Raw genomic sequence first — 23,017 nt, 5'->3', positions numbered from 1 at the left:
TATATTACTTCTGGAATCTGAGAACAATAATAAAGCTATTCCATTTTGGAAATTAACAAAAGGAAGGTCACAATGCACCTGTGTGCTGGGGAGAAGGGTACAGCAAGGAGGGAAGGCATTAAAAATCTATGGAGTTGTGAGTAGGGGTCCTTCCAAACACACTGACCTAGGATGAGGGTCGTGGCTTTACTTTAGGTCAAATGGTCAATTTCACAGGTATGAGGATTAGAATCACTGAAGTAACATGTGTTTGGGGGCTTTTCTCAGACTCAAGAGTGTGGTCACGGCCCAAAGAAACTTGCAGCTCCCTAGGGCTGCCTTCATAGAAGTGTGATGCCTAGAACAAAGGAGGTTATCCTCACTGCAATGGCCACACCAGCAGCCTATGTCCAGTTCTGGGCCTTCATTTTTTTCAAAAAAGATTTATTTATTTTAGAAAGAGAGAGAGAGAGCGTTCAAGCAAGAGGAGTGGCAGAGGGAGAGGGAAAGAACCCCAAGCAGACTCCCTGCTGAGCATGGTGCCCAACGTGGGGCTCGATCCCATGACCCTGAGACCATGACCTGAGCTCAAACCAAGAGCTTGGACGCTTAACCAACTGAGCCATCCAGGTGCCCCGGGCCCTCATTTTAAGAATGTTGGCAAATTGGGATATATTCAGAAGAGGGAACCGAGAAGACAGGGGGAGGGAGTGTGGAGAGGGTCTGCAAACCATGAGCGAGCCGAGGTATTTAGTGTGAAGAAGAGAAGATCCAGGATGGGAGACTTGAGAGCTGACCTTTAGGTTCAGACCAGTGCCGTCAGAGTTGTCTCACTGGGGGATAGTGAGCTTCCTGTCTCTGGTGGTATGCAAACCAGGGCTTGGCCACCTGTTGATGTGGGTATATGGTTGGATTGATTGAGCGTGTGGTTGGACCACAGGGCCATGAAGGCTCCTTTCATCCTGAGTGTCTGTGTGACTCTGATTTCTGGAAAGATGTGGGAGGGTTTACCCTGGAAGGTGAGCCCTATGGACTGAACGTTCGTGTCCCGCCGAAAATTCCTACGTTGAAACCCTCACTCAGGTGTAACTGTATTTGGAGATGGGGCCACTAAGGAAGTCATTGAGAATTGGATTAGTGTCCTTATTAGACGAGACGCTGGGGAGCTTGGAGGAAATAACGTGTGAAGACACAGCAAGAAAGTGGCCGTCTATAAGCGAGGGAGCAGGTTCTCACCAGGAACTGAATCAGCCAGCACCTCGCCTTGGACTTTCCTGCCTCCCACACTGTGAGAAAGAAATGTCCGTTGTTGAAGCCATGATGTCTGTGGTGTTTTGTTATAGCGGCCCGAGCTGACTAAGACAGAGAGTGACTGCACACATCGGGGGCCTCTGCTGAGCTCCCTCCGGGGGGATTCTGGGGCCGAAGCCCTGGCCTCAGGGTGCCAGCCTCCGAGGTCCAGAGGGTGGGCTGATGATGGTCGAGGAGGAGTTGCTCATCCCCCCTCTCTCCACTGTGTCCTCTGATCTTTCTCGGTAAATAGAACAGAACTTCTCTTTACTGTTGAAGGTCCCAAGTCCAGTGGGGAAGGGATACACAGGACTAAAAATAAGGCACTTGGGATAATGGCATGTGGCAAGTGTAAGAGTGACTTTCAGTTGTTGTTGTTAGGAATAAGAGCATTGCCTCATTTTGGGCTTTCCAACATTGGAAATGCTAGAATTGTATCCTGGTAATTGTATCCTGATTTTTTTCTGGGATGTCACCCCTCCTCCATGCTCAGTTTCTTCCCCAGGGCAGCACATGACCCTGCCAGAAGCCAATCCACTATATTCTGCAGGCCATATGAATTAATCCAGTCAGAACCAATGAGAACTTTGGATGGGATGATTGGGGCAAAAACTGGACTCGGAGCAGAGAGGATATGCCATCTGAAGCTACTTTATATATCTCATGCCACAGTGGAGGAACTTGCCTCAGAATGGAATAGAATCAACATACAGGAAGTGACTCATGACATGAATTGAATCATCAGGCATCAGGACCCCTTGATCCAGTTGTGCCTGAAAGCCAGACTTTTTAGTGAAATGAGGAAATAAGTTCCCTTTTGGTTTCAGCCTGTTTGGATTCGTTTTCTTTCACTTGAAACCAAAAAGGTCTTGACAGATACACCACTGTGTGCCTGACAGTGTGACAATGATGGTCTGTACAAAGGGCCATGGGAGCAGACAGGAAGCAACTACTAATTATATGTCTGAAGTGGTGTGGAGGGAGTGTCCAGGGAAGGCTTCACAGATGAGGGATCACTCAAACTGGACTTGGAAGGATGAAGAGCAGTTCTTCACATTGGAAAGACAGAAGTGGCCATTCCAAAGTTTTTCAAAAACATCACTGGGTTTGGGGCACCTGGGTGGCTCAGTTGGTTAAGCGTCTTCCTTCAGCTCAGGTCATGATCTCAGGGTCCTGGGATCAAGCCCCACATCGGGCTCTCCACTCAGTGAGGAGTCTGCTGTCTCCCTCTGTGCTTTCCCTCTGTCTCTCTCCCTCAAATAAATAAACAAAATCTTAAAAAAAAAAAAAAGTAAAAAAAAAAACAAAAACATGACTGGTGAGACCAAGAAATACACTTTTAAATAACCTAAGGGACAATGAGAGAAACCAGAGTGGAAAAGTTAGAAAAAATTTTGAACTGAATGACATTAAAAGTGCATATCAAAACTTATGGGTGCAGCTAAAATAATACTTAGAGGAAAATTTGTAGCCTTAGAATCTATAAATGAGGAAAGAAGAAAAACGAAAAAGGAATGTTCTGAACACCCCTCTCAAGAAGTGAGAAAAAGAGCAGCAAGATAAATATAGAAGACAGTAAAAGAAAGGAAATCATCGTGATAAAAACAGACTGAAAGAGGAAGGAAGCATAGCCTGGAGAGAACCAACAAAGCCTCAAGTCCGTTGCTGGTGAGCCAGAGACTTGGGAGTGTGATCTTACAGCCTATTCGGGGAAAGAGTGACCCCCTGGTGTGGGTGGACTGGGCAGAGGAGGCTGCAGCAAGAGGGAAGTGGTGAGGCTATAGCCTGGAGGGGCCAGTGGTGTCCAGAGCTTGGAGGAGCTTCCTTGCAGAGGAGCAGGACCAGGACCCCACCCCATGGGCGGTGGAAGCCATGGAAGGTTCTCGGCAGGTTACTGGGCTGGGGACATGTCTGGCCCTTGGAGACCCTCTGCAGAGGAGGGGTCTTGACTCAGATGCTTGGGCTGATTGAAAAGGAGAAGAAAAGCCACAAGGATGTCATGTTCAGTTTTCCAGGAACCAGCCTCTGTCACGGGGAAAATGGCCACCACCTCTGCCTGCTCCCACTGTCACCTTGGCACAGATCACTTCCCTTCCTGTGTGCGTGGGAGGATGTTGAATAAGCATCCGGGGCTCCACGCATTAGATGCCAACAGCACCTCTTCCCAGTTGTGATGGCCGTTGGTCCCTGGACCCTAGTTTGGTGTTGTGGTGGACGGGGGCACGACCCCAACCCTTAGGGCTGCCTGACCCTGGCGAGGCCCTTCCCCTCTGAGTCTCTGCACCCCCACCTGCTGAATGCGGCTGGGGAGACCCACTGCACAAGGGATGCAGTGAGGTCACTGTGCCTGGCAGAGCAGGGGCTCAGCACACAGCAGAGGTCACGGTGATGAGCCTCTGGGGTCGGGCCAGAGAGGCTGGGTCCCCAGCACGGCCACAGTGCTGGCTCATCCTTCCCACCCTTAGGAAGCCTGCCCGTTCTGCCTTCAAAGCTTGCTCAGAATCCACGGTGCTATGGCCCCCAGCATCCTTCACCTGGAGGATTACGGCAGGCTGACAATTCCCCACTTCCATCTCTGGGCCTCTGAAAGCATCCCGTTCTCCTCGCTGCAGCGGAGCATTTTAAAACAAAACCTCTAAAGCCTCCCTATCATTCTAGAATAAACCCGGAGTCCTCACTGTGGCCAGCGAGTCCCTCCCGGCCCCCACCCCCTCAGAACCCACGCTCATGCTCTCCCCTGCAGCCCACTGACCTGCCCCTTTTTCTTCTGTTGCACGGTTCCCTCCCTCTAGAACACGCCCCTTTCCCCTCACCCCTCCAGGTACCTGCATGGCTCCCTTTCTTCATTCAGCCTGTGTTCAAAATGTCCCCTCCTGGGCCAGGCCCTCCCTGAGCTCCCCCTACAGCTCTTTCCCCTCCATTCCCCACCCCACCCAGTGCCACCCCACGTCACACCGTGTGCACCTCTTGGCTGTCTGTCCTGGTCCTTCAGATGTCAATGGAGATGGCCACCTCCTACAGGAAGCTTTCTGTGATGCCCCCAATCTGGGTGAGTTGTCTCTCCTCCGGGCGCCTGCTTCCCTCGTCGTGTGTTATCGGTGCTTCTATACTTGACCTCATGCTCCACACGGGCAGGGACCTGTGTCATAGCCCCCAGCGCCTCCAACAGTGCTGATACTCAAGAAACAGGATGCGAGGGAATTCGCCTCGGGGTCCTCCCTGTCCTCCAGCCCCTCCCAGAGCCCCATCCTCTTGAATCGCTCGCCTTCCTAGGAGCCACATCGCCTTTGCGCACATTATAGCTCATTTTAGACGCTTCAAAGGTACCAGGCTCTTTCTGTTTTATAGGCATTTACGGGAATTTGACCGCCAAAGGGACTGATGGTGGACACATCCTGGGACCGCCTATTCTTTGATGTGAGCTCATCACCCATCATCTCATTTCTGCCTCTCCAGACCCCAGAGAGCAGGCCTGGCAAAGACTGGCCTGTCCCAGGCTGGGGAGCTGGAGTCAGGTGACCAAGGAGAGCCCAGGTCCTCCTTAGTGAGTGGGGAAGAAGGACGGCTGAGGGGATGGGGGCTGCAATGCCCCCCACTTCCGGTCGTCTTAGCCTGTGAGCCTGCTTATTTCCCAGTAACTCACTAGTGAATCTTGGTGCCCAGCAGAGAGGGTCCTTATTTCTCTAGGGCCGGGGCAGGGGGGCGTGTTGGGGACACGGATGTGCACATACAGGTGTGTGCAACGCACAAATAAAAACAACAGCAGGTGGCATGACTGAGCACTGCTGTGTGCCAGGTGTTGGTCCCCTACTGAGTCCCCAAACCAGCTCTAGGAAGCAGCTTCTATTAGTACCCCCGCCTCACAGATAAAGAAACAGAGGCACAAAGAATTTAAGTTATGTGTCTGTTGTTGTGCAGATAGGAGGACAGGAAACCGGAATTCCCACCTGGCTGGTTGGGTTCCAGAGCTGGAGCTGTTAACCACCACACGGTGATCTTTATTACAAATGTCCGTGCATGACCCTGTATGAACATATCCCGCATCCGCGCCCGCGCATCTGAAAGCACACCCTGGCTCACTCACTCACGTGCACACCCAACGCATGCTCAGAAGCATAGATTCCCACTAGCATGAGGTTTCTCACGCGTGCTCACGGGGGCCAGCGAGGATGTCCCCCGCTGGCTCACGCACGCTCTTCAAACATGTTCACACACAAGCGTGCATGTCCCCGTTTGCACACCTGCATAGAAAAGATGCAACACCACCGTTCATCCAAGTTCACACGTGTGCAAGTGCACGCACATTGTCGTGCAAGCGCCAGCGTACGTATGTGTACCTGTGCGCACTTGCATCTGAGCAAATACTTATTGAGCACCTACTATGTGCCAGACACCGTGCTGGGGAGATCGCAGGGAAGAAAGCAGAGCTGCTACGCCCTCGGTGCATGTAGTTAAGCGGGGGTACATGGGTGCATAGATACACACGTACAACGGTCACATCCTATAGGTCCTAGCTGTCGAGCGTTCACTGTAGGTCAGGTGCAGAGCTGAGTCCGATGCATGAGGAGGCCCCCAATGCACACTTGCACGCGTGTGAGCACAACCTGGATATTGGCAAGAGGTGACTGGAGTGCAGGGGACAGTTTTCAGCACCCTCTGTGTTCCGAGGATCCCTGAGCCTCCATCTGAAACCAGACCGTGACCCAAGTGACAAATGCCACGTGCATTTGCAGACCTATGCACAACCGCACGTGTGCTGGTATGCGTCTGCAAGCCCCCCCCCTTGCCCCAGGCCTCTCATTGCCTCCTGCCCCATCAAGAGCCTCTGCCCCAAAGTCCCGAACCTCCTCCTTCCCCCTCCCGGTCTTACAGCCGAGAGAGCCATGCCCCAGAGCCACCTAGGTCTTCCAAGAGGCTGCACGCACAGGGAGGAAGGGCAGCAATGACTAGGCTTCCAGGCAGCTTCAGTGAGTTTCTGCAAAGACTCCCTTCCTCAAAGAGGCTCCTCTTTACTGAAAGTTCAGGCGGCTGTGGTTTCCCCGCATTGACATGGAGGAAAGGTCAAACTCGCAGAAATGTTTATCCAAAACAGTCTATCAGTCAATCAACAAGCATTTACTGACAGCTGCAGCTTGCACGCTGGGCTGGGTGCAGTGAGGCAGGGAAAGAGGGAGGGAATAAGCCCAGGGTTTGTCCTACAAAAAGGTCAAGGGCCACGCGGGAGCTGTGGTTCGCCGTGGGAAGATTGGCCCAGGCAGAAGGAGCTCTGTGCACAAAACTGGGTGGTGGGGGGAAGGGAGGAGAAGCATGTCCTGGGCAGATCAAAACAAGCATGCTCTTGGCCTGCCAAATCCCAGCTGGCAGTGGGCTGCTAAGCCAAGCACCCAGAAACAAAAACCAAAAGCCTGGTATGCGGTGTTTGCTGCTCTCTGGGGCGGGCATACGTCCACAACGGCCAATTTCAAGCTACCAACCTGATGCCACCAAGTGCAGAGCTGAGAGGAGATGCACACAATCTACCCTCAGGAGCTGGTGTGAGCCGGCCTTGGCACACGTCACTGATCCACAACCTTCTCTTTCTAGGGACACATGGAGGACGAAGCCAGAGCCCTGGCACCCAGGGCAGGCCAGATGTCCCAGTTAGATGGGCCAAGGACGAGAACAAAACTGCTTGCTCATCCTTTAATGGGTGTTCTGCTTTGTCCTTTCATTAACTCAGCACCCGCCCTGTGATGGCCCCGGGGCACCCGGGGGTGTCTCAGGCCATCCCTTCCTGTGCTGATGGGGAAGCACAGATGCCGAGGAGCCCAGAGGAGGGGGCACCTTACCAAGGTCTGAGGAGCCGGAGGACTCCGGAGGTGGCATCTCAGCGGAAACGTAATGGAGGGAGTGAGGGGTAGAAAGGAGTTCTTTCCAAGCAAAGGAAATAGCATGTGCTATTTAGGGGTCTCACACACTTCTTGGTTAAGCCAGCCAAAGCATCCTGTTTAACAGACTTCTTAAATGAGCCAGCACTAAGTACAGTACAGGTCTTCACTCATTTAATCCTCAGATGACCCTAGGAGGTACTTGCTATTTTTAACCTCCTTGTACATATGGGACAACTGAGACCCAGAGGAGGTAAGCCAACGTGCCCATGGTCACTGGTTCACTCTCCCTCCCCATAGGCCACCTCTTAGCATCTGAAGTGGGTGCAGCTAGGGGAAATTTTGGGGGGTACCCAGACACGGCAACCACCTGTAAGTTTAGTTTGGGTTAATTAAATGTCAGCGTGTGGGAGGTGATCTGTTCAGCTAAAGCATAGTCTCTCTACCCCCCCAACCCCCCCACCCTCCCACCCCCATCTTACACAAACAAGGCACTTCCATGGTGGAAGTGTTCACTGGAGAGGTCAATCAGCCAGTCAGCAAACGCTGATCAGCATCTTCATGTCTTGGCCTGGCATGGGTCTGGGAAGTTTAGAGTGAGCCCTTATTCACTCTTTGTTGTGTCTTGTGTCTCCACTGAATGTTTCGTCTGGGCCAGGCCTTGGACTGGGGGCATTTAGAAAATGCCCAGGTCATGGTGTCTGTCAGTGGCTGGGTCATGTTGGCTGGTGGTCCCCAGGTCTTCGTGTCTAGAGGGGTCCAGGTATTTCCACAAGAGGAAATAGATTCTAGTCCCTGATCTCAGCGTGTCAGGTAGGAGAGACACACCAACAGTGACTTCCTGTATGCTTGAAATATTCCATTATCAAATACAAAAAATAAAATTGACAATTACAATAGGTGATAATAAAGGGATGTGTGCTGAAGAAAGAACAATTCTGCCCTGTGTTTAGGGACAGGCTCACAGGGAAATGTCCACTGAAACTGGGCATATTTCATTAATTGCTGGGAGGCTGGGGGAGGGGAACTTGGGAGTGACTGCTGATGGGTTAGGGTTTTTTTTGTGAGGGGGCTGGTGGGTGGTGATGGAATTAGATAGTGGTGTTGGGTGTACAACATTGTGAATATACTAAAACCCACTAAATTGTATATTTTTAAATGATTAAAATGGGGAATTTTATGTGATGTGAATTCAATCTCAATAAAAAAATAAGCTTTTTCAACCAAGAGCCTTGTGGTTGCAAGTAACAGAAACTGCTTTTCTAAATGGGCTTATTGGCTCAAAGAATTTTTTTTTTTAATTCAAGAAGATACTTTCAGGCACGGATGGATCAAGGTACTCAAATGATTCCTTCAGACTGGAAGGCCCAACCTCTGGAATCTGCTTTCTTCTGGGTTGGCTTCCTTCTCAGACAAGCTGAATGAGACTCAGTGGCGGGGGGAAAAAATCTTTCAGAAATCCAAGCTTATAACCTACCACTTAGGAAGCTCAAAGGAAAGAGCAGATCTTTGTTCTAATGGTCCCAAAGATCATGTCAGGAAAGGCCCCCATTGGTCAGATTGAATCACATGTCTGTCCCTGAACCAACCCTCTATAGATTGGAATGCTCTGATTGGCCGAGCCTGAGTCATGTGCCCTATTGGAAAGCTGGAAGTGAGATCAGTTCCATGGAAGCAACATGAACGAAGGGTAGGGAGAGATTGTCCCCACGGAAGACCAGGTGCTCTTCTCTGAAGAGGGAGGAGCAGATGCTGGGCAGAAGGAATCAGAGTCCCTTTGCACGGGGAGGGCCCACTTGGTAGAGGGAAGGGCATGAGTAAAGGCTTGGGGGTCTGCACATGCACAGTGTGGGCTGGGTACAGTGGCCAGGTCATGGGGTCTAAGCGGTGGCAGGTCATGATATTTAGAAAATGCCCAGGTCATGGTGTCTGTCAGTGGCTGGGTCATGTTGGCTGATGGTCCCCAGGTCTTCGTGTCTAGAGGGGTCCAGGTATGAGTCTGACACTAATTTCGATGTGTGTGCATATCTCCACACCACTAAATTAACTCAATTCTGACACTACCTACCCGGAGGTGCATCAGATCCCACAGGTTGAGGGCTCGGTCCTACAAGATTGCCCCACCCCATTTTGGATGCCAATCTCAAGTCTGGCTTGTCTCCTGTGCTTCTGGCCCAAAAGGAATAGATCAGAGGTCCCAGCATCCTCTCCTTGGGTTTGATCAATTTGCTAGATCGGCTCACAGAACTCAGGGAAACATGCTACTTCCTAGATTGCTCGTTTAGTATGAAGGGATATAACCCAGGAACGGGGTTCTTGGACAAGATATGGAGAAAGAGTTCAGAGCTTCCGGGCTTCACTAGAGCTCACCATTCTCCTAGCCCCTCCATGTTCGCCAACCCAGAAGGCCCCCCGAACTTTGTCCTTTGGGGATTTTATGGAGGCTATTTAACTATTTGTTAAATAGTTGTGATTGATTAAATCATAGGCCTTTGGTGACTGAACTCAATCTCCAGCCCCTCTCCCTTCCCCAGAGGTCAAGGAGGCAGGACTGACACTTTCAACCTAATCACAAGTTTGGTTCTCCCAGCAACCAGCCCCCATCCTTAGGTGACCTAGGGACTTCCCAAAGGTCACCTCATTAACGTAACAAAAGACACATATTGCTCTGATCACTTAGGAAATTCCAAGGGTTTTAGCAGCTCTGTGCAGAACAAAGACCGAAGTTATATTTCTTATCATTAATGAGAACATCACACCAGCTCATAGATTCTAGGGTGCCCAGGCCAAGGTGTCTAGGGATGACCAGGTCACGTTGTCCAGAGGTGACAGGTCACAATGTCCAGGGATCATGGTATCCAGAGGTGACAGGTCATAGTGTCTAGGGTGTAGTATGGGCTGAAGAGACGGAGAGAAGGAGCCAGGCTCCAGGTTGCAAAGGGCTTTGGACTCTGACCTGTAGACCAGTGTCTTCCAAATTTTGTCCCTCATCCACACTGCCATGGGTTATATCTTCCATGCTTACCTCTCTTCCTCCACCTTTATGTACTTAAACTTGTTTTCATATCGACTTACTTGTTTTATTTAAATCATTTTATTTTAAAAAAGAAACATTGTCATCATCACAAATGGCAAACAAGAATCCTTTATCCTTGGTAGAGGGAAGGGCATGAGTAAAGGCTTGGGGGTCTGTAAAAACAAAAGGGAACTGTAAAAACAAAAACAATGAAACCAAAACTGAGTTATTCAGTCTTAGCGAGATGCTGTAACCTGTGGAAGGCTAGTCAGAGGAAGAGAAAGAGAATTGAAAAAGGAATTGCTTTCTTGGTTTGTTGCCCTTTTATGCCACACCCATGTGACACCTAAAATCATCTTAGGGCCCCCCCCCCCAGGGGTTGGTGTCCCCCACCTGGGTTGCCCTGGGGTAAATGTCCCATACTTGGGTTATCCTGAGCGTATGTGACCCACACTTCCGCCTAACAGGAGCCAGGAGGCACTGTGAGCAGGGAAGAGACACACATGCCTGCATCTCACTAGGGAGGGAGGAAGTGGGCAGCCAGGGGTGATGCCAACTCTCTGGCTTTAGCAATTGAGACCCAGAAGGAGGAGGTTTGGGGAGAGTGATGAAGAGCTCGGTTTGGGATATACTGATCTAAGATGTGAGGACCTCTGTGTGGAGACCCATTTACTTGTTCAGAAAGTATTTATTGAGCATCTACTGTGTACCACACAGTAAGTTCTAAGGCCCTGGGGATAGAGCAGTGAACCAATCAAACAAACATCTCTGTCCCCATGGAGTCTACTTTCTAGTGGGGGAGATGTGGGAGACCTGATAAGAAATAAAGGAGTGACTGATACGTCATAATATATGTCACATTAGATAGTGATGTATAGGATGCGGGAAGTGTCCGGGTGGGAGGTGAAAATTGAGATGGCTATATGGGCCTGGAGTTCAGGCAAGAGACCATGGCTGGGGAGATATATTTAGAAGACATCATTCATTCATTCATTCATTCATTCATTCAATAAGTGTTTATCAAGCACATTCTATGTGCCAGCCACTGTGCTAGATGCTGGGTCACACATTCCCTGCTTTATGAAACTCCAATCCAAATTTCCTAAGTGTTGTAGTTAACTCTATGGTGATGGGGTTCAAGGGAAGCTGTCTCAAAATGTGTCACTTTGGCATATTATTTTGAATTAAAGTTACTTAAGACAGCCCATGCAAAAAGGACAATGTGACCCATCCTCTGTCCCTCTGAAAGCAGGAAATAAATCTTCCATGTGAAATGTTCCCTCCATGTGATAACACCAGACGTGGGAAATTCAGGGCCGAGAAGGATGTATAAACAAACCCTGTTACTTTTACTCATTGATTGCCCCAACCCAAATTTTGTTTAGAACTCTTTACTAATTGAAGCTCCCAAACACGTTTTCTTTGTCCTGTCATTTCCTCACAGATTTATGTTTCTTTAAACATATAAAAAGTGCATGGTTTTGGTCATTTCTAGGGTCTGAATTTTATTATTGCATCTCCATGTGTACCTAATTAAACTTGGGGTTTTTCCTGCCATTAATCTGTCTCATATCGATTTAATTCTTAGACCAGCCAGAAGAACCTTTGAAGAGTATAAGAAAAGTTTTCTTCCCCAGCAATGGAAACAGGAGATTGCCCATGGAGTGTGGGTGTGGGGGGGAGGGGTGGTGAGGACTCCCAATGTTTAAGGTAGGGCAGTGGAGGGGCACCTGGGGTGCTCAGTTGGTTAAGCGTCCTACTCTTTATTTCGGCTCAGGTCATGATCTCAGGGTTGTGAGATCGAGCTGTGTGTGGGGCTCTGGGCATGGAGCCTGCTTGAGATTCTCTCTGTTCCTCTCCCCTCCCTCCCTTAAAAAAAAAAAAAAGTAATAAAAAAAAGAAGAGGTAGGGCAGAGGAGAAGACCCTAGGAAAGGAGCCTGAGCAGGAACAAGCAGCCAGTAGCAGGAGAAGCTGGAAGGGCTGACAGGTATGGCTTGAAACAGACCTGAACATGGCGGCTGGTCTCAGTGAAAGCAGTTTCATGGCAGAAGTGCAGGCAACACAGAGGATGAGGAGTGGGTGTGCAGGGAGGAAGTGGAGCCAGAGAGGAGACAGCTTTCAAGAATGTGGCTGGGGAGAGGGAGAAGTAGGAGGGGTGGAGGGAACCTCTGATTGTTTGCGGACGGAGGGGACTTGAACAGAGACATGCGGTGATGGGAAGAAGCCCGCAGAGGGAAGAAGCTGAGAACACAGGGGGATGGTGGCATTTTGGGGTCCAGAGAGAGGGGTGGGCTCAGCCTTGGAGACAAGGAATGACCCTGTTTCAGGACTGGTTACATAATTTGAGGGGCTCAGAGCAAAATGAAAGTGCAGGTCTTCTAGTTCAAAAAGTATTAAGAATTCAAAATGGTGACTCTTGGTATTCAGATAAGGAGTGTGGGCAAGAGGCTTGACTGCTGACTTGGCTGAGTTGTGGCCTCTGGCCACCCAGCACATACACCTGGGGCATGAATGACCTCGATCATGCTCCAGCCCAACATTCCATGAGGTGAGCCGCTGACCGCAACCCTCCCTTATGCCTGCACCCGGACCCCTTCCAGGGGCAGAAGGCAGCATGGTTGCTGGGGAGGGGAGGAAAGGGGGAGATTGAGCAGGGTCCAGAGTGCCAGGGGTTGGAGGACCAGGTGGCCAAGCACCTGATCCGGGGAAGCGGGCAACCACATATGAGCTGAGGCTCCAAGCCCTTGGTGCGTGCTCCACTGTTCCACTGGACTTCCTTTACAAAACACATATTCACAGATAAAATTATTAAGGATCTCAAGATGGGAACCTCAGAGCTTCCGAAGCCTTCCCTGCTCCACATTCACTTCAATAAGAGATGCTAGGTGCGTATGGAGGTAGGGGGTGGACAGATATTTTGATAGAATCCTCTGGAAGTGGAGACAGAGTGCCAGTCATGAGAAAGAGGATGGGGATATAGGGACGGGGCTGGGATGTGTCCAGAACCCCAAATCAGACACATGGAAATATCCATGTCCTAGTTCCCTATTGCTGCCATAACAAGTCGCCACAAATCTAGTGGCTTGAAACAAAAATGTATTATCTTACAGTCCTGGGGCTCAGAAGATCAAAATTGGTCTCACTGAGCTAAAAATCAAGGTCACAGCTGGGCTGATTGATCACATTCCTTCTGGAGACTCTAGGGAAGAATCTATTCCTTGACTTTTCCAGTTTTGAGTGGTCACCTACATTCCTGGCACATGGCTCCCTTCTTCCATCTTCAAAGCCAGCATCCTGGTATCTTCAAATTTCTCTCTGACACTAACTCTCCTACATCCCCTTTTCACTTTTAAAGACCCTTGTGATTATATGAGCCTTGGGCCCATCTAAACAATCCAGGATAATCTTTCCATTGCAAAATCAGTCCACCAGCAGTCTGGATTCCACTTCCAACCTTGACTTTCCCTTGCAATGTAACATAACATGTTCACAGTTTCCAGGGATTAGGATGTGAGTATCTTTGGAGGTTCATTATTCTACCTACCACAATCTTTAAGGCTGTTTTATGACGGCAGAAGAAACTCTGTGGTGGCTTACACGAAAGCAGGTTTATGGTTTATTTAAGAATCTGGAGGTTGATTTGATCACTTGATAATGTAATCAAGGACCCACGCTCTTTTCTTCTCCCATTCTGCCATATTCAGACATTATCTTTCATCTCCAGGCTTGTCCCCTCATGATCACAAGATGGCTGCCAAACCACCGTCACATCCAAAGCAGCACAGGTGATGTCAAAGGGACCCTCTCCTACTGCTGCTCTCTTTGGTTAGAAAAGAGGACTGCCAGCTTGCACTGCGGTTCCATGAAAAAGAGGAAGGACCAGACTTGTTGAGCAACTTGAGCTGAATTTACCAGCTGGAAATCAGGAAATGCCAGTTCCTCGATGGGGTGGGGTATCAGTGGATGGGAGCGAGGGGTCCAGATGGCCAGAATCCCAGATCAGTCTACAGCTGGGGTCAAAGATTAGTCTGTGGTCAGGGCTAGGGGTCAGCCTGTGGCTGGGGTCAGTGAGCAGCCAGGATCATGAATAGGTCCATAGTGTGGGTCAGGAATCCATTTATGGCTTGAGTCAGAAGTGATTCTGTGGTTGGAGTCAGATTTCAGACTGGAGCTAGGATTTGAAGTTTGGTTTAGTGTTACTCTCTCCCTCTGCATCTCTCTCTTGTCTCCTGCTCTGGGTTATCTACACCGATGTGAGTGTTGTCTAGTTGTATCCATGGGACGAGGTGAGCTTAGGGTCCTCCCACTACAGCACGTTCCCATTGTCTCATTCTCTTTCTCTGGAAAGATCTGTTGAAAGCTTGGTGACTCGGGTCTGTGGGAGGAGAGAAGCAGAGTCTGGGCAAGACCCTGTGACATGGGGGAGGTATGGAAGAACGTGAGCGGAAAGGAGTAAAACAGTGGGTGGGAGGGAGAAGATATATAAAATGTGTATGGATAGGTGGGGAGAAACACGTGCTCCACACCTCTGCAAATACACAAGCACTGACTCTGCATGTGAACATCTAGAAGTTGTTGGACGAATTGGTGGCATGAAGCCATTGGGACCATTTCTGTCTTGGATTTCTGTTGTGCTAGTCTGACCTTTTTTGCAATAAAATAGCATTAAATTTAGAATGTCGTTATTTCTTTTAATTATGTTTTTTTTTTTTTTACGATTTTATTTATTTTATCTGAGAGAGAGAGCACGAACAGGGGGAAGGGCAGAGGGAGAAGCAGACCCTGAGATCATGACCTGAGCCAAAGGCAGACGCTCAACCGACTGAGCCACCCAGGTGGCCCCCCCCTTTAATTACATTTTATGCCCTCATTCCCACAACACCCACAGACCAGTTCAGTATAAGAAGAATGCGGGGCGCCTGGGTGGCTCAGTCGGTAAGCGTCTGCCTTCGGCTCGGGTCATGATCCCAGGGTCCTGGGATTGAGCCCCGCATCGGGCTCCCTGCTCGGCAGGAAGCCTGCTTCTCCCTCTCCCGCTCCCCCTGCTTGTGTTCCCTCTCTCGCTGTGTCTCTCTCTGTCAAATAAATAAAATCTTAAAAAAAAAAAAAGAAGAAGAAGAAGAAGAAGAAGAATGCGAGCAGACCCTTGGACAGCACTAACCATGTGCAGACACCATCCTAAGGCTTACGTGAACTAGCATATTTAATTTTAACTCCTGGTCCATGAGGGTGGTACTAGTATCATTCCCAGTTTACAGATCAGGAAGCAAGCACAGAGAGGTTAGGTGACTGGCCTGCAGCCACACAGCTGATCCTTGGAACACTCTGAGTTCCTAAAGTGTGTCAGACCCTTTTGCAAGGTGCTGTCGGGGGTGGGGAGAAAGGCAGAGAAGAAAGAGTGGTGACCGGGATCTCCCAGGTGTGGCGTCGCCCCAAACTTGGAGTCACCAGGACAGAGGCAGACGCTGGGGCCAGAGCAGCCTCAAGAGGGCAGCAGGGACCAAGGAGCGAGCCTGCAGCCTGTCTGACGCAGCCGTTCCCCCCCACTGGCCAGGTGCCCCTGGCTTGTCGATAAACGTGTGGGAAACGGTGGGGTTTTGAGGAAGAACTGGCGTTGTCCAGGTGCCATCGGGTATCTTAGGAATCACAAGAGCGGCTGGGTGGCGACACATCTGCTCCTCACCCCGTCGCTGTGGGGGCTGCTTGCTACTTCTCTTAGCCATCTTTGATGGGGTGGAAACTGAAGCCCAGAGCAGTCAAGTACTTTGCCCACAGTCACACAGCCCCTGCCTGGCACAGGCAGGTTCAGACGAGGCAGGATGGGTGCAGAGCCCTTGCTTCTCGGAGTCTCCGTGTTCGGAGACCTGGAAGAGGGGTATGCGAATATGGGCAAATGGTGGCTGAGAGGGGTCAGGAATCAGGGCTCTTCATGGACAAGTCTGGCCCACGTCAGAGCCCTGCTGTGGGGATCCGATGAGCTCATACCTCCCTTGCAGTGGCTCAAAAACTTTTTGCTGGACTTTTCTTTTCTCTTTTCTTTTCTTTTCTTTTCTTTTTCTTTTCTTTCCTTCCTTCCTTCCTTCCTTCCTTCCTTCCTTCCTTCCTTTTTCTTTTCTTTTCTTTTCTTTTCTTTTCTTTTCTTTCTTTCTTTCTTTCTTTCTTTCTTTCTTTCTTTCTTTCTTTCTTCTTTCTTTCTTTTTTATTAATAACTTTCGTGGGAAAATAATGTCAGAAAGGTTATTCAACAGGATGTTCACGGAGTTACACCCTCAAAAACAAACATTCATTTTGTTATAGCCCACACGGTGCCAGGAGCAGGCGGGGGATGGGATTTCCGGTGGTTTTCACTTTCCTCTTTATACCTTTATGTTTTCTCTGAATCGGAGAAGGCCCGCACGTGCCAATTTAGTAATCAAAAACAAACAATAAGCAGGGGTTTTGTGTAAAAAATAAGATAAAATAAAATATAAAATAAAATAAATAAAGTAGAGGCACGTCTCCCCCGGGGGGCGGGGGATCTTTGTAAAATCAAGGCTGGAGGTGTGCGGGGATGGGGGGGGGGACTCTGAAATCAACGCATCTCAGGCTGCCCCGGGTCTGCGCGACCCAGCCCCCTCCTGCCCTGCGCACCTCTGGTCCAGCCCCGCGGGGGCGCTGGGAAACTCCCTCGCCGCCGGCATCTCGCTCCGCCCACCCCCACCCCCACCCCCAGCCTACTTCCAGCGGCAGTCCTGGGCCCACCTGATCCACCAGATCCGCCCCCCGCTCCAATGCTCTTGGGGCAAACGTTTTGTACAGCCCTTTCCCATTCTTTGATCTTTCTGGAGCCACATTGAGACGATGGACAAAGGTGATGAAGATGATGGTGATGAGGGAGACTATCTCCAGGTTATCCCTAGGATGCAGGCTTTATTATCCTTCCTGTTTTACAAATGAGAATGCCAAGGCATGGGCAGGATAAAGGGGATGCAGCAGAGAAGGGGTCTGGGGCTTCATGACGCAAATACCTTGGGGTTCCTTGCCTAATTTGGAGAATGGGGGAGGGTGGGGCAAGGACCAGATTTTAAGAGGATTTTTAAGAGTTCTTTATTGAAGAAATTCCAAGAAGGCCCCAGGCAGCCAGCCATTCCCTGGGGGAAGTCACTTCACTCCTGAGTGAGAATATCAGCAATGAGGATTTTAAACCGCCTCCCCCTGCCCCAGTCACTGTTGTCAGGAGGAACCTGAGTCCTCCACTTTGGCAAGGTGGGAGGGAGCCCTGCTGGATGGAGGAACACTTCCAGTGGCTTCACTTCCCCTCACTTGCTCCTGCTTATGGGTAGCTTCGTTTGGGGACTGGGGAGATTGAAGATTGGTGCCTGGTTTCCACCGGACCATGTTTCTCAGTGCATGGGCTACTGTGCAGTTGAGCCAAGATGTAAATTCCTCCCTCCGGCTCCCATCCTGCCTGAGCGTATCTCCCATCTCCGTCCCTGGCTCACTGCGCTGTAGCTGATCTTTTCAAACTGTGAACGTATCAAATTCATTATGCCTCAGGGCCTTTGCACTTGCTCTACCCTCTGCCCAGAATGCTCTTCCTCCAGCACTTCCTGGCTTCTTCCAGTCACCGGAGGTTCAGCTTAAATGTCACCTCCTTAAAGACCTCCTTGTTAGCTCCCCCTACCTCAGACCCCACTTTTCTCCATAGCACCCCTCAGTGTTTGTAACTTTCCTCTTTGTCTATTTAATGTCTGTCTCCTGCACTGAACTGTAAGGTCCAGGAAGAAAGGGACCTTGTCTCAGTTGCCTCAGCGCCCAGCACAGTGCTGGGCACACAGTAGGTGCTCAGTAAATATCGGTGGGAGGTGCAGCTTTCCTGCCCACTGCTTCCCCCTTCCCTGTGTTAAGCTGGAGAAGAGCATCTGGGGAAGCAAGAGCAGTGGCCTTTTCCCCGGCCTCCCTGAACCTAGGAGGGTGGGTTTAAATCCACCTAAGAAACAGGAGGGCTCTAATTCTCTATTCCCACCTCCCAGAGCCCAGACGATTCTATATTATGAGTCTCAGCTGACGACTTGGGTCCCCTTCTCTTGAGATCCTGGGGGAGAGGACAAGGAGATCAGTCGCAGTTCTGTGTTGGACTTCCAACCCAGCCACCCCTCCACCACTCCCACAAACGTGTTTTCTGAGACAACGCTCAGGCAAATGGATTCGAGCTGACATTCACATAGGTGGCTTGCTGTCCATGAGGTGGCATACCGTGGTGGCTGGGAGCTCTGAGGTCTGACCGGGGTTCAAGTTCTGCACCAGGTGTCCTCGCTGTGTGGTCCTAAGCTAAACCTCAACCTCTCTGGGCCTGCTTCCTTATCTATAAAATTGGGATAATAATCGCACCTGCCTCCTAGAGCTATGATGTAGTGGATGTGTATAGCACTTAGCATATTGCTTGGCCCTAAATAGTTATTTTGATTTTAAATTATTATATGTTTTTAATAAAGAGTTCTTGAAGGCAGAAAGTCCAGAGGGCTAGTTCAAGCTCTGTCATTCATTGTGTGACTTTGGGCAAGTCCCTTTTCCTTTCTAGCACTAAGTTCCCCCACCTGTAAATCGTGGGGTGGGAGGTGACTCCGGCATCGAAAGGCACAGATTTGGGCTCAGGATTTCTAACAAACATCAGGCTGCATGTGAGGTAGTGAGCTCCCCATTGCTTCTAGCGCATTGTGTAGAATGCCAGAACAGAAAGGGACCTCAACCAACCAAGCCCCCTATTGTGCAAGTGTGGCCATCAGGGTAGCTACTCAGACACCAGAGTGATCACGGACGTAAGAGCTTAAATCCCATCTGCGTCTTCATGCCGTCTGCCTGAATGTTGAGCACAGATCACCTACAGACAGCCTGGCTAATGGAGACCCTGCCTGGGTTCAGCTACGGACGGGCCCGCCCACGAACTAGCTGTGCGACCTTGACAAAGTGTCCGTGTCTCCTTGATGTGCCAAAGTTTGCTCCAATAGTCTTTACTCTCAGCCTGGGGACTTGGGGAGCAGCCAGCCATGCTGGAGAATGAATGCCTCTGGAAGGAGCCCTCGACCAGACAGAAGCTGGTGGACAAGCACCCCAGCTCCCCCACCTTTGCAGGGGTGCCTTTAGGCATGCGCCCTGCACGGCTATCCCAGGCGCCCAGAGGGGTGAAGGTCAGTAGCCCTGTTGGGTAACACACCCTTTCCTACCTCCTGACCTTCCCTGACTCACTGCCCCGCTCCTGAGCAAGGTGTCCTGGAGTCACTTCCTAAAGCAACGGCCCGCACTTGAATCCCGGTCTCGGAGGAACCCAAGTAGAGACAGAAAGTTACTTAACCTCTTGGACCTCAATTCCTCTGGACGGCAAGATTCAACGAGTTAACAGAGGAGATAAAGCACTCACAACCAGGTCTAGCAGTTGTTTATTTAATAAGTGGGGGGGGGGGGGGGGCGGGGAAGGAGATAAAGAGCCTTTATTTATACAAAACTCCACGCCCTCCTGCTCCACCCTCCCCAGCCTAGACAAATACCAGGTGATAAAACAATCTTTGAGATGCAAACAAGCATTACTCAACCTGAGGGGTAGGTCAATGTACACGCCTAGTGTGCCTGGTGTGGTCCTGGAACGCCCAGCACGTCTGGATCACCGGACCGGAGCCACTCCCTTTGTCTGGAGTCTCCGTGGCTGCCAGCAAGCAACCAAGGGGGCACAGAGCGGCCCCGAGGTGTTTACTCTGGGGATCCCGTGCTTCACAGGAGTCCCCAGTCTTACGGTCGTGTGGGAACCTGATGGCAACTCGTCATGGCTTGGCGATCACAATCTTCCGTGTCCTTTGGTGTCTGTTGCCTGCATTTGACGAAGCACGCCCTCCCCACTCCAGCCCAGATCCCAACTCCAGTGTCAACCCAAGGGAGGTCTGTTGAATGAACGGGCATCTCTGGCCAAATGACCACCCTTCCTGAACTTCAGTGTCCCATCCATTTCCCAAGGCTTCCCAAATCCTTCCCCCGTTGGCTTGGTTAGTTGCCGGGCTTGGCGTCCAATCCACGGGGAGCAGCAGCTAATCCCAGGGCTGGGCAAGACATGGTGGAAAAAGCAGGCCTGGGGGGGGGGGGGGCATGGCAGGGACAGCACCCTGGACAAGCTGGGGACCGATGAAGTGGCCAATGGCTGGTGCACAAGCCAAGGGGCCCAAGAAACTCCCGATCTCTGAATCTGCCTCGACCCCATGCCATACACTCCCATGGGATGTGCTGAGCCCAGGCCAAGGCTGGGAGATGGGGGGCGGGGGGGTCCGGTCTCTGTACCCCCGCGTCAGACCACCTCACCACTTCATACCGGGGTTTTCCAAGTCTTTTGCAAATCTGCCAGCCCAGCCACCTTCCGGGGGAGGCAGGGGAGGCCTGTTGCAGGCCTGGCTAAGGCCCTCCCCTGTGACGGCGGCGAGGGGAGGACACACCTAAGAAGCGCTGATGCACATGGGCTCTGTGGAGAGCACGGCCACCTCTACGGGGGTCTGGCTTGAGCTCTGCGCATTGCTGGGGGCAGGCTGGAAGGACAGGGAGGGCTTGCCCTCCTCTGAGACGCCCAAGGGGGCCAGGGAAGCTGGAGAGAGGCTGGCCTCCAGGGGAGCGCCCCCTGGCAGGGTGTCTGGGGCCCGCAGGGGGCTCACCAGGGGCGAGGACCTGTCTCTGCAGCAGCCACAGCAGGGGCTGGGCACCATGTGGGCCTTGCCACGTTCCTCCTGGCCGTGCCACTGCTTCAGGTGGCCACACAGGTGGCAGGTGAGGGCCGAGTAGACAATGCTGCCGGCCAAGTCGTCCCTGAGGGCGTCTGTGGCCTGCTCCAGGGCCAGCAGGGCCTTGTGGCTGTCCCCTTCCTTCCCCGCCGGCTCCACACCCAGGTGCCCTGGGGCGCTGCCTGCGAGGAGCGAGGCCCGAGGGCTGCGCGCTGGCTCCGCGTCCAGTCCGAAGGTGAACAGGGGGACGGGGGCGGGGGCCCCAGGGCCGCCAGGAGGGAGGCTCTGGAAGGGTTTATAGCCCCCCTCCCCACAGCTGGCCTCATCCCCAGATGTCCCCGGGAGCAGGCTGGAGAAGGCCTTGTACCCCGCTTCCCCGGAAGGGCCGGAGCCCGCCACCCCGGCATCGGGGGCGCAGGCCTGCCGCACGGCGCACGCAAACTCCCGGTAGCCGCTGCCGGGGCCCGGGCCGGGGGCCGGGGCCTCCCGATGCTGGAGGACACTCTGGCGCAGAATCTGCTCCCAGCTTTCTGGCTCAGGCCGGGGGTCGGAGGGGATGCCGGGGTCCGCTTCCCCGGGGCGTTCGGCCGGCTCTGTGTCGCAGTCACCCTCCCCGGGGGCTGCGGACTGGCCCAGGAGGCTGCCGAAGCTGCGGTACGTGGGGTTGTCTGTGACGACAGGGGGCATCTCCATGAAAGCTGGGCTGGCCCGCCTCGGGGTCGGAGAGGCCCAAGGAGTGGACTCGGGGTGCAGAGGCTGGGGCCCGGCACCCGGGAACTCAGCCCAGGGCATCTGAGCGCACTCACTTCCTAGAGGAGGAGGAAGGCAGGACTCCTCCAAACCCTGTGGGCAAAAGCCCCCAGGCTCCCCCCCGAGAAGGTCCAGGAAGAGACTTTCTGTCAGCCGGGCTGCGATGTCCTCCCTGCCCTCCTGGAAGCTGCCCCCGCTGCCCTCGGGCGATGGGCAGAAGCTTCTTTTATCTTCCTCCATCTCTTCCTCCTCCTCATTCTCCACCGGGGCCTCAAAGAGCTCGACACGCTGCACCACGCTGATGCTCTCTGGCCAGAGGATCATCTTGCTGACCTCCACAGGGCACCATGCTGATTTTCCAGGAGCCTGGAAAGGCGCGTTTCTGGCAGTCTTGGAGGACTCCTCATCCCTGTCCATGCCGTGCTCCAGTAAACAGGGCAGGAGCTTGGTAAGACAGGTCTTCCAGTGTCTTTGAGAGCAGAGAAAAGTTTGGTCAGGATTCATTTTCTCCGCTGGAAAAACCCCTATTCACCCTTCAAAGCTTGGCTCTGAAACCATCCCGGACTGATGTCTATCTATTGCAGACATGCTTCCTGACTTCATAATCAATAATCTATAGGTCTATCTCCACTACCACACTGGGAGCTCCTTGAAGGCAGGGCCTTGTGTTTTATTTTGGGATTTCTGGAGGCCACACATAACCTGGCAGCTAACAGAAAATCAGTCTACTGAATAAGGAAAAGTCTCTGTCAGGGACGATGATATTTAAAATACTTATCAATTTAAAATATTTATCAATACCACAGCATAAGTAATGACTGTGGCCGTGGGGTCCTAGGCTGGGGCCGTGTGAGGGGGGAGCAAAAGGTGATGGAGGTGTTGGGAGGCCAGGGTGATGATCAGATACTCAAGGATTCAAGATGGCGGCCATCTGCCAACCAGTATGTAATTATGCCAACATTATAACCACTGTCCAGCTTTTAACCTCTATCAGCCTTGCTCAGGCCAGACTGACATTTCCAAGGGGGTTCAGCATGGGCCTGAGCCCGCTCCCAGTGAAACTCAGGGGGCTTAGCCACCATGCCCGCCTCCCCAGACCACCCCTCCTCCTGCCACTCCTCAAAGCCCAATGTTACAGGACAAGTGCTGAATGCTAAGGAGGCAAAGGCAGACGTGGAGGGAGGGTGTGACCCCACTCTTAAGGTGGGCCCACTGCCCCAATTCCAACCCCTTCCAAATCCACATAGGCTGTGACCCAAGTTCATATACATACGGGCACTTAGCTGGTTCCTGGCCTCGGGACCGCTTCCCCCACAGTGACACCTAAAATACAGAGACAGCCAATGAAACAGGGTGGAGAGGCCTTGCAGCCCAGCCTGGC

At 51.8% G+C, this 23,017-nt stretch overlaps 1 protein-coding gene across 18 annotated transcripts in view; it reads right to left on the bottom strand.

Moving 5' to 3' along the window:
- Window positions 1-18,880: 18,880 nt before the first annotated feature.
- Window positions 18,881-23,017, bottom strand: part of IL4R (interleukin 4 receptor) — a 39,241-nt gene continuing 35,104 nt past the window's right edge. For all 18 annotated transcript variants that reach the window (XM_064592877.1, XM_064592884.1, XM_064592883.1 and 15 more), the window contains 2 exons: window positions 22,910-22,959; window positions 18,881-22,105 (listed from right to left, as the gene is read on the bottom strand). In XM_064592877.1, the coding sequence (XP_064448947.1) occupies window positions 20,608-22,105; window positions 22,910-22,959 (1,548 nt within the window). In that variant the 3' untranslated portion in view covers window positions 18,881-20,607. The remainder of the gene's footprint in view (window positions 22,106-22,909; window positions 22,960-23,017) is intronic.

This window comes from Mirounga angustirostris, unplaced genomic scaffold, assembly GCF_029215605.1.
Source record: "Mirounga angustirostris isolate CCGP_5_RB_7025 unplaced genomic scaffold, mMirAng1.0.hap1 SCAF_5, whole genome shotgun sequence".
Taxonomy (NCBI): domain Eukaryota; kingdom Metazoa; phylum Chordata; class Mammalia; order Carnivora; family Phocidae; genus Mirounga; species Mirounga angustirostris.
This window is presented reverse-complemented; position numbering and strand designations above follow the sequence as displayed.